We start from the raw sequence: 13,961 nt of genomic DNA on the forward strand, positions 1-13,961 counted from the left end.
ATCACATCCATCACATCATCACATCCATCACATCCATCACATCCATCACATCCATCACATCCATCACATCCATCACATCCATCACATCCATCACATCCATCACATCCATCACATCCATGCCATCCATCACATCCATCACATCCATCACATCCATCACATCCATCACATCCATCACATCCATCACATCCATCACATCATCACATCCATCACATCCATCACATCCATCACATCCATCACATCCATCACATCCATCACATCCATCACATCCATCACATCCATGCCATCCATGCCATCCATGCCATCCATGCCATCCACCGCGCAATGCGCACTCGTCGCACTCATCACTCTCATTCACTGCGTGGCGCTGCACCTGATTCTGCTCGACATGGCGCAGAGTTCCGCCGCTCCGGATCCAAGGGCCGCATGCACTCGTTCTCGTCCATCGACTACCTCGACAAGCTTGGCGAAGAGGTCGAGGTCAATCGCGACGTGTACAACCACGCCAACGGCCAGGGTGAGCTCCCGCTCCACCTCGCTGCCTCCACTGGCTCGGTGACCATCGCCGAGCTGCTGCTGGAAAACGGCGCAGACATCGACGCCACCAATCACAACGGCGAGTCGGCGCTGTTCCTCGCTGCAGCCGGTGGTCACGCCAAGCTGGCCAACTTTCTCATCGACGCTGGCGCGTCGCTGTGGAGCTACACCAACACCGGCAAGTCGCCGCTTGATGCTGCCACTTCTGCCGGTTCGTCGGCCATTGTCTCGGCTATCCTCAACGCCAAGCTCCACTATGCCGCTGCCAAGGGCCAGACCGGCGTCATCGCCCGCCTCGCCGCTATGTCTGAGGTCTCGCTCAACGCCACCAACCGCGACGGTTGGACTGCGCTTGGCATCGCTGCCGCCCACGGTCACGTCGAGGTTGTCCGTGACCTGCTCGAGCTTGGCGCCTCGGTTTCGACGGGCTCTGATCCGCTGCGCCTCGTCAACTCGCTCGTTACCGTCGAGGCGCCCGAGATTGAGCTCATTGGCCGGGACATCAAGGCCTTGCTCATGGCCGCCCGCAAGACTCACGCATCGGCAAAGTCACCTGTCAAGGGCGCGGGCGTCGCCTCCCAAGGCGACCACCTCGTCGAGCGCGCCGCGGCAAACGACTTTGGCGTCGTCGCTCAGATGCTTGCCGACGGCGTCCAGGCCGATATGCCCAACAAGCGCGGCTTGACCGCTCTCCACGTTGCCTCGCGGGCCGGCCACTACGACATGGTCAAGCTTCTTCTGGAGCATGGCGCAGATACCGCCATTGGCGACGCCGTCAAAGGCAACTGTGCCGTCCACTGGGCTACAGCAAACGGTCACGCTGACGTCGTCCGCCTCCTCCTTGAAAACGCGTCTGCGCCGCCGCTGATGGATGCGTGAACCGCTCATCCGCCTTTTATCCTTTACGGTACGGAGTGGACACATTTGTCCATCGCGCAAGCCGCGCACAGCAACGCTCCACAAACGTCGCAACGTCCATCGATCGCGGTAAAAGAGTAGTACAATGTGTTAATGGCTGCCGTGGTCACTGGTGGGCCACAACAGAAACAGTCGGCGATGCAGAGATGGACGCGTCGCGCAGCGTCGCGCAGCGTCGGCCGGTGACCTGGGAGTCAAGCATCATCGAGTTGTTCACTTTGAGACGCGCGACAATGCGTCCGAACGACCGTACCGCTAAGGGATAAAACTAGTACGTGCCGGGCGGATAGTACACGCCGGCTGCGTCGGTGTATCCGCCCTCGACGTCGGTAATGCCACCTGCCGCGTCGATGTAGTTGCCCGCCGTGTCCCAGTACCCCCCGCAGCGTCGTAGCCGTTGCGGTCGTAGCCGAGCCGGTCAAAGCCATTGCGGTCGTAGCCCTGGGCATCAAAGCCCTCGGCATCGTATCCGTCTGCGTCGAACGCAACGGCCTCGGGCGCCGCCATAGGCGCCGCTGCCGTCTTGGCCGCTCCCGCCGCCCCAAACTGTGCTGCAAGCGCAGACGCCAGCGCAGACTTGGCTGACGCGTCCATCCCCGCCACCGCCGCGTTGGTAACTCGCGGCTTGGCAGCAATCGGAGGCGGCCCGCCGACAGGCTTGGCCGCCACAACAGGCTTGGCCGCCACAGCAGGCTTGGCCGCCACAGCAGGCTTGGCCGCCACAGCAGGCTTGGCCGCCACAGCAGGCTTGGCCGCCACAGCAGGCTTGGCCGCCACAGCAGGCTTGGGCTTGGGATTAATCGGGCCGGGGCCGGGGCCAGGGCTCCTGGCCCGGCCGGCGGGTGTGAGCGAGAGTCGCTTGGCGGCCTTGCCGGCCGGCTTGAGCCCGCCAGGCAGCGGCTTGCGGGCGGGCTTGGGTGCGGGCGCTGGGGCGCCGCTTGCGCTTGCGCCGTCAGCGCCGCCGGCCAGCAGGTGCTCGGCCACAAAGTCGCGGATCTGCATGGTCTCCTTACGGGTCCGCAGCTTCGTCTTGTCGATGCCAGCAGCCTCGAGAATGTCGTCCCACTCGGAAGGCAGGATCGAGTCAACCGAAAACTCGAGGCGGCCGTTCTCGCGGATCTTGCCCTTGTGGAGAAGAAACTGCATCTCGTCGCGATTCTCAAACTTGTAGTCGGCGAGCGTCTTGGTCAGCTTGAGCGTGCCCTTCTTGTCCGACTTGAGGAAGTAGTCGACAACGTTGATGATCTCAAACTTGACGCCGATCTCGTTCATGGCCGACGCCACCGTCAGGTTCTTGTCAAAGCACAGGAGCTTGACCGTGCCAGTCTCGGCAAGCTCGATGCGGAGGTAGAGCTTGTCCTCCTCAGCAAGGTGCTTCTCGTCGACCTTTGTGGCCGCCACTGCCGCGGCCTCCTCGTCGACGCAAACGTAGTAGACCAGGTCGCGCGAGGCAAGGCCGGCCGACTCGAGCGACTTTGCATGCTTGAGCGTCTTGCCGGACTCGGTCTTCAGCGAGAAGGCCGCAAAGTTGGCCGACTTGTCGCCCACGGCCTCCCACACCTTGTACACCGCCACTATCGTCGAGTACTGCGCCTTGAGTGGAACAGTCTTGATGACCGACGCGCTCTCGTCCATGGCCACACGGAGGAGAAGGTCTGTCGGCTCGATCTCGGGATCTTTGCGCATCAAGTTGAAGATCTGGCCGTGGAGGTGCGCAAACGACTCGAGCGGCTTGTCCGGCTTGATCTTGGAAGTCTTTCCCGACGGCTGGACCATGAGCAGATCCCACTTGGAGACGTCGCAGATCTCCAGCCCAAAGCGAAGACCCATAATGTAGAGACAGACTCCAGCCGGCGCCACAATCGGGAGCTGGACCAGCTTCTCGGCGCCCTCGTATCTCGCCTTGACCATGAGCAGGTGGCGAGTGTCGTAGTCGCGGTCAGCCACAGGGTTGAAGTCGGCCTTCTCAATGATGACCGGCGCAGCCTCGAGTTCTGCCTCCAGACTCGGCGGGAGATACGTTGGATCGCCGAGGTTGTACATGTAAGCCACGCGGAGGAGGACCCTGTACGCCACCTGATCGTTCATCATGACCTCGTCGGGGCGATCGGGAGCAAGATCGACGCCCAACTGTTCGGCAAAGAACTCCCAAACAGCGCGCAAGTTCTCCAGCTTTTCAGCACCCGACGTAGGCTCAAAGGTAGTGTTCTTCCTGTTTGCAGCAAACGAGTAGCCGGCCAAGTACTCAAGGAGGGCCAGAAAGACGACGCCATCTCTCAGATCTTCATCAATGTACTTGATCTCTCTCCCTGTAGCACTCAGCAGGTCATTGAGCCAGAGAGTCATGGCATCCCTATGCCTTGCCTTGGGCGTGTACATCTCACGTCCTTCCATAATAGCATCTGCTTCCTCTGACCACAGCGGCCGTTCCTCGTCTGCCATGCCCGCCACCGGTGGGGGTCCAGCTGCCGGGTTGGGTGATGGTAAGGGTGTGAGTGACATGTGGGAGGAGGGAGGGGGGGGGGGGGGGGATAGTGGGAGGGGGGGGGGGTACCTGACATGGTTGGGTGGAGTGGGGTGGGGGGTGGGGGGTGGGGAGGTGAGCGGGGGTGGGGGGAGGAGGAGCTGGCGGGGCGCAGTGGGGAGTTGCGGGCGAAACCGGGCGTGTGGCAAAGAAGGGGCAGGGGGGAGATCGGGGGGGGATCGGGCAGCTACGGTAGAGGGGAGCAGAAAGGGAATGGGGTGCGGTTTAGTGCAGGTGATCAGAGAGAGTGAGCAGAGAGTTATCGGAGCTCGGACCAGGTCATCCCACCGATGGCTCGAGGAGATGGTCGCTGAGCCGGCGAACGGGCGACGAGTGACAGAGCGTGGGGGGGGGAGGGGGGGGGGGGGGGAGGGGGCACACTCAACCTCCGCTAGCGACCATGGATAAGGCACTGAGCGCCGAAGTCGGCATGGAGAGCGAGCTCATTGGTGCTCTCAACACTATGTAAGTTTTATCTGTTTTATGTGTATGGCAGGGGTGGTAGAGGGTGTTGAAGAGGTGGCGGGAGGGGGGAGGGGGGAAGATGACCTGGAGGGAGCGGAGCGTGACTTGGGAGGAGGAATGGGGGGGGAGGAGGAGGGAGGGCATGACATGGTCAGAGTGAAGGGGTATACTCATTGCCGAATGGAAATCAATGTTTTGGGTGTGGGCATGGGTGTGGGTGGGTGTAGTTCGAAGAAGGAGAATGTGAATGGTGTTGTTGCTGCTCAGCTCGACGGTCTCTGTCTCGGCACCAAGGGTGTCATGACCTCGCCTGCTGCTGGCTATGTGGCCGGTGTGGCTAACGCTGCTATGGCCATGCCTGGCTCGGGCTCTCCTATGGTGGCCATTGAGACTGATGCTGGTACTACTGTCGTCGCTGTCAAGGACAACGTTGTCACCGCTGTCAGCTCTCGTCGCACCGCAGACATGTAAACATCGCCATCGCGCTACCACCTCCCTCTTGCATGACACAGCCATCATCGTCTTTTGTGCGGTGGATGGGTGGTCTGGTGGACGGGTGGTCGGCGGACGGACAGCCAGCGGCTGATGAGCAGATGGCTGTGGGCGTAGGATAGCCCGGTGCGTGGCAGAAGTGAGAGTGTTAGCTGAGGGGGTTACTCGCGCTTGCGGAACGACTTGTTGGGCTCGGGCGACCAGTTGAGGGCGTTGGTGGCCTTGACCTTGAGCCAGTACGGGTTAAGGTAGAGGGCCATGGTGCCGGTGCCGACAAAGAGCATGGCCTGCGAGACGTAGGGGAGGATCTGGAAGGAGCGCGGGAGCTGGACAAAGTAGTTGCCGAGGAGCATGAGGTCGATGCCGCAGCGGAAGAAGACCCAAACCACGACGAGGATCCACTGGTTGATGAGCCAAGTCACGGTGTGCGGCTTGTTGAGCTTGCTGAGGACCCACGAGACGCCGGTGAACGGCGCCGAGATCTCCTCGGTAAAGAGGCACACGCCCCACCAGAAGCCGATGCCGGACCAGAGGTAGATCGAGTAGCCAGCGAGGCCGAGGATGTGGTGGATGAGAAGGGTCGAGTCCGAGCGGCCCCAGACCTGCGAGACGTACAGGTACGTGATCATTTCGAAGGCAAAGAACGCCAGGATGGTCTTCATGAACAGGTACGACGCCGGGTTGACGCCCGTCACCGGGTCCGCCGCGAGCTCGGCGTACAGCTCGGTCTTGAGCAGCAGATGCAGGCCATTGTAGAGGCCGTAGAAGCCAGCCACCGACCTGCACTCGCCGACAACGGATTGCCACGACAATGTCCAAGTGCAGCAGATCACGACCAAAACGACCAGGAGCAGTGGGAACAGGAGATGCAGCAAAACAAAGCCATAGGAACCAGGACCAGGACCAGCAGCAGGAGCAGGATCAACAGCAGCAGGAGATGCAGCATAACACAGCCATGACCAACAGGATGTGCAGGAGCACAGCACCATCATCGTCATCATCATCATCGTCATGGTTATGGTCATCATCATCATCATCATCATCATCATCATCATCATCATCATCATCATCATCATCATCATCATCGTCATCATGGTCATGGTCATGGTCATCATCATCATCATCATCATCATGGTTATGGTCATCATCATCATCGTCATCATCATCACCCATCATCATCATCATCATCATCATCAGCGTGCCCCATGTCCAAAGCCAGCCACCGTTTGTCCACCAGTGAGTCACCGCCAGCACCAACCACCCCTCCCTCCCCCCCCTCCCCCCCCCCAACCCCCACTACAGCACACAGAGAGAGTGGGACATACCGAACAATGCGGAGGTAGTAGGGCATGCGGTCCTTGGGCTTAAAGGTAGCAAAGAAGGGAGCCATAGGACCAATGATCATAGTGATGGCCAGGAGAATGAACCAGGCCACCATGGCGATGACCACGCCCAGAGCCTTGTCCTCCTCCGACTCCATGACCTCCATAACACCCGAGAGACTCGTAAGACGGCTCATGTCAAAGCTCATGACCACAAGTTAGTGAGAGTGAGGTGTACCACTGCGTGTTCTTGCTTGCTTGCGTGAGGTCATCTCCACTTTCTCACTCTTCCACTCGGGTCGTAGGTAGTACAGCGGGGAGGGAGCGGGGGGAGGGGAGGGAGGGGGGGAGCGGGGAGCAAGGGCGAGGCGGCGGTGGTGGAGGGCGCTCAATCGTTCAATCATTCGTTCGTTCAATTGTTCGCACGTTCAATCGTTCCTTCATTCGTTTGTTTGTGTTTGTTAGCGCGACAGAGTCCTTTTTTTTCGTCGCGCGCGCGCACGTGACCCGGGGGATGGAGGGATGGGATAAAGGGAATAAGGAGGGGAGGGAGAAGGGGGAGAGGGAGAGGGAGGGAGAAGGGAGGAAAGAGTGTGATCAGAGGTGGAGGGGGATTTGGGGCGGTTGGATGCGGAGGGAGAGGGGAGGGAGATGGCCCGGAGGATCATCCCCCGCTTCGCCCCCGCTCGGGAGGACTGCAAGTCCCGCTCGCCGCGCACGTGGTAGCTGCTGTGGTGCGATGGGACATGGGCTTGGATCGTCAATAATGCTATTGATTCGTTGGTGATGCTCCTATTGTCAGTCCTTGTTCTGGTCGTGCAGTGATCTCGCGGCGCATGGTGCAAAGCAGAGTGCCCATCAGAGCATGTGCTTGACGCCATGGACCTGGCCGTCAAAGCCCATCCAGCAATCAAGAATCAGCACGACACACTGCTGACGCGGCGGACAGGGACCGATGGCGTACGGCAGATGCTATGTTGTGCGTCCTCTCGGCGCTGATCGGGATTGCCGCCCCTCTCCTCGTTGCCTCCATTCGTTCCAACACCATCCCTCCCCTCCCCCAACCCCCCCACCTCAAACACCCCGATCCACCTCAAACACCCCGATCAGATCCCCCCTCCCCCTCCCCCTCTCTCCCCCCCATCTCCTTCCACCCATTCATTCCGATACGATCCCACATCCCCCCTCCCCTCCCTCCCCCCCCCTCTCCCTCTCCCCCTCCCCCTTACCCTCCCCCCGTCCCTCTCCAAACCACCCCTCCCCCTCCCCAGCCACACCAAAACGGGGTCCTTCATGAGCACCGAGCCCGAGCCCTCAGAGCGGGTCCTCCGCCTCCGCGAGCTTCTTGACGCCTCTGACGACGACGACGACGACCTGGCTGACTCACTCTCTCCCGCTGTCTCTGGTGGGGAAGCGACTGCCACCGGAGCCAACGCCCACATGGCATCGCCGTCTGGATTTGGTGGTATGCCTTCGTCATCTGGTCCATCTGCATCGTGTTCAAGTACTCCTGCTGCTGCTCCTGCTCCTGCTCCGAGTGCGCCGTCGCCATCGTCGCCATCACCCTCGCGCCTGCTGTGCGTCGAGTGCCGGACGGATGCGAGTGTGAGGTGTGGGACGTGTCTGGATGAGCTGTGTGATGTGTGCTTTACTGCTCTGCATCGGAGAGGTACACGTGCTAGTCACGTGCCTAAGATCCTCGACGGCGCCGTCTCGTCACTTGCTCCGGCTCTCGCCGCCGCAGGCCTGTCCGGTGGAGATGATACTGCCGTGGATATGGACGAGGTCGTCGCCGCAGGCGTGGGCATGCCGCTGAGTGGGAGAGAGGACGCCGGAGGTGAAGCTGCCGGAGAGGTGCTCGACTACGCAGAGCGGGCAAAGTACATCCCCATGCGACTCACGGCCAAGGAGCGAAAGCTGCTGCGGCTGGTCAAGAACGCCGTCCGGGTCCTGCCCTACACCGACCGGGTGGACAAGGTCTTCCGCCACGCCGCCAAGCGGACCATGGTCCAGATCAAGAACATCGCCGCACTCTGCTCGGGCATCATCACGGCCTCGGCCATGGAGGAGGGCCGCACCGTCGTCGACTCGCGCGACTTTAACCGCTACGCCAAGTTCCTCCGCAGGGTCTTTGAGGTCTACCGCAGGCACCAGGTCTCCAACCCGGACTGCGACCGCGACCTGTATGTCAAGCTCATCTACATCCTGCAGGACTCACAGTCTGCTGGCGTGCAAGAGCTCCTGGGCTTCTCGCTGGTGAAGGAGATCAAGACGGTGGCGACGTACCTCCGCTCCGTTGGCGCTGAGGGCCTGCTCCACGAGCCTGCACTCGCCACCGCCACTCGCGAGATCATGCCCGAGGGCAAGTCCCGGCCGGTCATCAACGCCGAGATCAAAGCCAAGGAGCGGGCGCAGCGGGTCCTCGCCCGCAAGTACATGTCGTCGCGTGCTGACGAGGACGACATTGCCCAGGCCATCTACTCGATGGCCGACAACTTTGCCTATCTTCGCTTTGCCCGCGTCCCCGTCGTCCAGCTCCAGGGCTACCTGGCCTCGTACTTTGACCCTCAGACCGTCGACGGTGAGTACTCGCTGGCTATCGCCGAGGGTGTCGGCGGTGCGAGGCTCACCCACGGCCACGCCCGCCAGTTCCAGTTTGTCAACCAGACGCTCCGCCTCTGGTCGGCCGTCACCTTTGACATGTTCCATCTGTGGTACCTCGCCGACGCCGATCTGCTCGATCCGGCCTCGCCGTACGAGCTCCGTGACACCGGCCAGGGTCTCAACCGCGTCCAGGCCGCCCCGCGTATTGCCCGCGCCATGCGCTCGCTCGTCAACACCGTTCAGGCCTCCTTCCGCGGCGCGTGGGTTGGCTCGGCCGTCGTCCACGTCGGCGACGACATGGTGCCCAACGCCCTGGCCTTTATCGACAAGTACAACGCCGTCGCCCGCGCCTGCACCCCCATCGTCACCGCCGTCAACAACCTCGGCCAGCTCGTCGACGACGACAACATCATCGAGAGCTTTGTCAACAGCGCGTGGACCGATCTCCCCACCGCCCGCCTTGCCATCCTCCACGACCTCTTCCTCCACGCCTTTGACGGTTCGGGTGGCGCAAACTTTATCCAAGCCGGCTCGTGCATCGACGGCCGTCTCACCTCGCTCTGGTCCTGGTGCCAGGCGCTCCCGTCCAAGCCCTACTACGACCTGTTCAAGCTCACGGGCTTTGTCGGCTTTGACGGCGAGATGTAAACGACGCCCACAACACGCACACCCGTCCGACGCCTACGCCAGCAGCGCCCCAATCGCCCGCGCCTTGCGTGCTGCCTCCCATGTCGCCCGCGCGTCGTGCGCGATGGCCACATCGACCAGCGCTGGCAGAGTGAAGGGTGCGTGCATGCCGAGCGGGCCAAAGGTGGCCGAGCCGCCAAAGGTGGAGAGATCGCGCCGCGCCCGGAGCGAGTCCGCGACCTCGCCGCGTGGTCGGTTGTGCCATCCCAGCACGTTCATGATGCGGTACGCTGGGCGCGAGGAGCCTCCGCTGCTGCTCCCGCCGCTTCCACCGCCACCGCGCCGCGTCTTGTGCGATGCAGCCCGCCCGAGGCCGCCTAGATCCGACAGCATGCGTGGCGTCGACTCGTACGACATGGCCTGGAGCGAGGCAAAGTTGGAGACCCGCAGGCCCGACGAGCCGTTCCCACGGTCGCCACCCAGCGCAGAGCTCGATGCCGAGAGACCGAGCGCGCTCAGCCCGTACGACGCGTTGAGTCGCGAGCTCGATGACGAGCCGCCGGCCGACGAGCCTGCGCCCAGCGACGACGCGCCCGACGGGAGCAAGTCGAGCTGCAGCGAGTCGGGCGTCCGCCGCGAGTGCGGGAGCAGCGCCGACGGCGCCGCGCCGCCCGAGCCAGCAAGCGAGCTGGCGAGATCGCGCTGGATCTTGTCTGATGGCATGCGGAAGCGGACCACAAAGCCGACTCCGCGCCGGAGCTGGACGCCGAGGTAAATGTTGCCCGAGCCCGAGCCGGTGTCGTCGCACAGCGCAAAGACGTCCGACGGCGAGAGCTTGGACACTTGGTTGGCGCCATCTACAGGCAAGACGCCGACCAGCGGCGGCGTTTCGCCGCTGTTGGCGTCGGGCGCGCGCTCGTAAAGCAGGCCCATGGCGTTCCGCCGCGAGACAAGGATCCATGCCTGGTGCCACCTGGTGGTGTCAGGCGGAGGGGCGGCGTCGTCGTCGTCGCCCACGCCGGCCGCCATGTTCATCGCCGCCGACAGCGGGACCACCCCCTTACGCACCAGCACGTCGACCATCGCCCCGCGCGTTCGCTCGCGTGCCTGGATTTGCGACGCAAGCACCGCCATCTCCTTAGTCAGCAGCGACGGCGGGAGCGGGTCGAGCGGGTCCGGCGGCGGCGGGCAGTCGTGGGTCTGCGGGTCCAGAAAGGTCGGCACGGCCGCAAACGCGCCCGTCCTCGCCTTTGCTTCGCCCAGCAGTCGCGCTGTCTCCTTCCGCGCCCGCTCAAGACAGCTGGCGAGGACAGTGCCTGCATACGGCGCGTAGCCCGACGACGGATCGAGGACCGGCGTGACGGCCACAGCGGCAGCGGCGGGCGCGATGGCTCCGCTCGACGAGACCTCGCCGTCGCTGCTAGCCACAGCATGTGGCAGGACGTCCGGAGTGCCCATGCCCAACGCAACCATGGGAGTGAGTGCACCAGGCGCGGGCTCGAGAGCGGCGACGGCAGGCGGATGCGAGGAGGCGTCAGCGGGCGAGTGAGCCAATTGCGCCTGCGCAGAGATTCCGGCCTCGACACTCGCCCCGCTCCCGGTGGCCACCATCCGCATAGGCTGCAGCGAATGCTGTCCATCTGGCGATGAGGCTGTAGGCGAGGTCGTTGCCGAGTTTGACCTTGATGATGACGGTGTATGTGGCGTGGCTGTTCCCGAACTAGGCGAGGTGCTCGCTGCCGACAGCGGCGAAGTGGCACCTCCGCCACCGCCACCGCCACCGCCAGCAGCAGCAGCAGCAGCAGCAGCAGCAGCGCCTGTGGTGGGCACCAGGAGGGTGTCGAGCAGAGTGGAGATGCGGGAGCCTTTGGCAAGGAGTTCGCTCACCGCCTGGTTGGCTGCTGTCGAGCCCGGTGGCGCGTATGACATGGCCTGCCCGGGTGGGGGGGGAGGGGGTCAGGTGGGGGGCGACACGAGTCTACTTTACGAGGAATCGTTCATTTGATCGTTGGCAGAGGGCCATTCATTGTGGGCAGACGGCCATTCATCGTGGGCAGAGTGGGGAGATGGCCATCCATCGTGGGCAGACGGCCATCCATCGTGGGCAGAGTGGGGAGATGGCCATTCATTGTGGGCAGACGGCCATTCATCGTGGGCAGAGTGGGGAGATGGCCATCCATCGTGGGCAGACGGCCATTCATCGTGGGCAGAGTGGGGAGATGGCCATCCATCGTGGGCAGAGTGGGCAGATGGCCATCCATCGTGGGCAGACGGCCATCCATCGTGGGCAGAGTGGGGAGATGGCCATCCATCGTGGGCAGACGGCCATCCATCGTGGGCAGAGTGGGGAGATGGCCAAAAAACACTGGGCTTCGCTCGACTGGCAGGCCGCGATGGCATCAGGATGCACAAACATGAGCCATCGCTCGCCCCTCTCTCTCCCTGAAACGATCACGATGGCCTCCTCCCCCCTTCATCGTTCTCCACTCTCTCCCCCTTCACACACCTGCTCTAACCATGTCAAACACCACGAAAAGTGGCAAAATGGGGTCTCAGCAACGACTGGTTCGGGCCGAGGCAGGAGCCGAAGGAGAAGAACAGGCACACGACTTGTGATGTCGGCGAGTGGCAGGTGGAGTGATGCGCATGTGGACGAAGGGCAACCGCCTGTGGATCGATCCGATCCCGAAGTTGTGAAGGCATGCTGCGCGACGAGCGGCGCGCCTGCCCGGCGCAGCTTGCGGCGCGCGCAGCGCTTGCTCTTGGCCCCGAGGAGGGCTAAACGCATGCGTTTTACTTCAAAAAAAAAAAGGCCGCGCTGTACACATATGGTACGTGCGGTTACTTCAAAAAGTCGAGCAAATGCACAATCGCGACCGCCCGACGAGGCCGAGCGGCCGGTCGTCGTGGCGTAAATTGGTCATGAGTCGACTTCCATTTCTATATATATCATCATATGATTAAATGTCGAGGGGAGCCTGAAGGCTCCCCAACGAGCTTAATATTTGAGACCCTGATGACGCTTGCTTCGGCGAGCGTTGTCGTCAGAGTCGAATGTTGCGGGGGTACGCGCGCGCTTGGAGCCGATCGGCGGCATGTCGTACTTGGCAAACCAGGCCTCGACTGCGCGTGCAGTCGTTTTCAACTGGCCCTTGCAGGCCAGGTTGTAAAGCGAATTGAGCATGCCCTGGACCACTTCGTCGGTCTTGAAACAGTTGGAGCTCGGCGAGCCGCAGGCCATAATAAGCGCAAGCGCACAGAAGAACTTAACAAAGAGGTTGAAGAGGTTCTGAAAGGGCGTATCGGCGTCCTCGTCAAACATCGCCTTCACGTGCTCGACAATCGCATTCGCGCGGTCTCCGGAAGTGCTGTGGTACACCTCCATGAGGCGGCACTCGGGAAGGTTCAGAGCACGCACGGCACCAGTGGGCGAGCCAGCCTCTAGGGCAGCAAACACCGCGGAAGGGATGGCCGGCGTGGACTTACGGATGACACGCTCAAAAGGGGGGAGCTTATCCGGCGAAAGAGCGGTGAGGAGCCGGTCGATGACCCCCTCGACGAGCAGAGGCACCCGCTTCACACGAATGCGGTCGCAACTCCGCTTCTTGGCCGGTTGCGGGAAAAGATCCGCAATCTTGGCGAACTGAGCCTTGAGCACGTTCTTGACAGAGTTACGGCGCTCAGCCAGGGTACGGATCATGGGCTGAGGCTCGGCCATGAGCGGCACTGTTTCGGGCTGCGGCGACGACGAGGTGGCCGACGACGCGTACGACGAAGTGGCCCACGACGAGGAGTTTCCGACAAAGATCGGGTCCCCAGGTGAGGCAGACAACGACGACCACACGCCAAGTTCCGAGGGTGTGAGCATGTCGCTGATACCCTCAGGCGAGGAGGTCAGAGAAACGCCCGACAGAAGTTCGTCCACGGACAGAGAGGAGTCCATCTCTTGCGGAGGACTCGAGGCTCCTTCGGAGGGCGACATTGAGACGGAGGGCCGAGAGTCTAGCTCGGGAGTGGTCGGCATGGACAGACACAGGCTCGGCGAAGGCGACCCGACCAGACGAACAAAATCGAGGCCAGGAAGGCTGGACGACCCAGCATACAGCTCAAGCTCGGGAGTGGCAGAGCCACGGTTGGCGTAGGCGCCGTTGAACGAGGGGTTGTCACACATTTCACGGGTTGGTTGGGAGGGTAGAGGGGGTGGAAGGGGTACGACTCAAAGTAGAGAGGTGTGCCCTCAAGACGTTCGATCGCCGCCGTCTCCAAATGGAAGCCTGTCTTCGTGCGACTGGCTTGTGCGAGAGAACATGTGCTTTTCCGCATCTGGGAAAAAATCTCCGCACCACATCAGCCACGGACAGGCTTCCAACAGGCTGCCGCCAGGCTAGCCCAGAACCTGCAACCCCCCACCCCCTCCCCCCACCCCCCTTTCCCCGTCCCCTCTCTCCTCCGCCTCCCCGCCTCGAACAATCCCC

The 13,961-nt window shown here is 62.3% G+C and overlaps 6 protein-coding genes across 6 annotated transcripts in view; 3 read left to right on the forward strand and 3 right to left on the reverse strand.

The window, feature by feature from the left end:
• AMSG_07582 (uncharacterized protein) overlaps positions 1 to 1,413 on the forward strand; it is a gene marked incomplete at both ends in the record, with an annotated part of 1,681 nt that extends 268 nt beyond the window's left edge. The window contains one exon of the mRNA XM_013900611.1: positions 397 to 1,413. Within this exon, the coding sequence (XP_013756065.1) occupies positions 397 to 1,413 (1,017 nt within the window). The remainder of the gene's footprint in view (positions 1 to 396) is intronic.
• Positions 1,414 to 1,720: 307 nt separating this feature from the next.
• Positions 1,721 to 3,800, reverse strand: AMSG_07583 (uncharacterized protein; the record flags this gene model as incomplete). The annotated part of the gene is made up of 2 exons (XM_013900612.1): positions 1,721 to 1,791; positions 1,830 to 3,800. Coding segments are annotated over 2 exons (2,042 nt in total), but the record flags the coding sequence as incomplete, so codon positions are not given.
• Positions 3,801 to 4,358: 558 nt separating this feature from the next.
• On the forward strand, positions 4,359 to 4,932 carry AMSG_07584 (uncharacterized protein). Its single transcript, XM_013900613.1, has 2 exons — positions 4,359 to 4,441; positions 4,669 to 4,932. Exons 1-2 carry the CDS (start codon positions 4,377 to 4,379, stop codon positions 4,910 to 4,912), a joined length of 309 nt encoding a protein of 102 aa, XP_013756067.1. The 5' UTR covers positions 4,359 to 4,376; the 3' UTR covers positions 4,913 to 4,932.
• A 112-nt stretch (positions 4,933 to 5,044) lies between these two features.
• On the reverse strand, positions 5,045 to 6,530 carry AMSG_07585 (uncharacterized protein). The gene is made up of 2 exons (XM_013900614.1): positions 6,259 to 6,530; positions 5,045 to 5,713 (listed from the first exon to the last, which is right to left on the reverse strand). Exons 1-2 carry the CDS (start codon positions 6,462 to 6,464, stop codon positions 5,095 to 5,097), a joined length of 825 nt encoding a protein of 274 aa, XP_013756068.1. The 5' UTR covers positions 6,465 to 6,530; the 3' UTR covers positions 5,045 to 5,094.
• A 1,018-nt stretch (positions 6,531 to 7,548) lies between these two features.
• On the forward strand, positions 7,549 to 9,507 carry AMSG_07586 (uncharacterized protein; the record flags this gene model as incomplete). Its single annotated transcript, XM_013900615.1, has 2 exons — positions 7,549 to 7,720; positions 7,925 to 9,507. 2 exons carry the CDS (start codon positions 7,549 to 7,551, stop codon positions 9,505 to 9,507), a joined length of 1,755 nt encoding a protein of 584 aa, XP_013756069.1.
• Positions 9,508 to 12,265: 2,758 nt separating this feature from the next.
• Positions 12,266 to 13,818, reverse strand: AMSG_07588 (uncharacterized protein). Its single transcript, XM_013900616.1, has one exon. The coding sequence runs from the start codon at positions 13,655 to 13,657 to the stop codon at positions 12,485 to 12,487; it is 1,173 nt and encodes a 390-aa protein (XP_013756070.1). The 5' UTR covers positions 13,658 to 13,818; the 3' UTR covers positions 12,266 to 12,484.
• Between the last annotated feature and the right edge of the window lie 143 nt (positions 13,819 to 13,961).

Source organism: Thecamonas trahens (assembly GCF_000142905.1).
Source record: "Thecamonas trahens ATCC 50062 unplaced genomic scaffold supercont1.35, whole genome shotgun sequence".
Taxonomy (NCBI): Eukaryota; order Apusomonadida; family Apusomonadidae; genus Thecamonas; species Thecamonas trahens.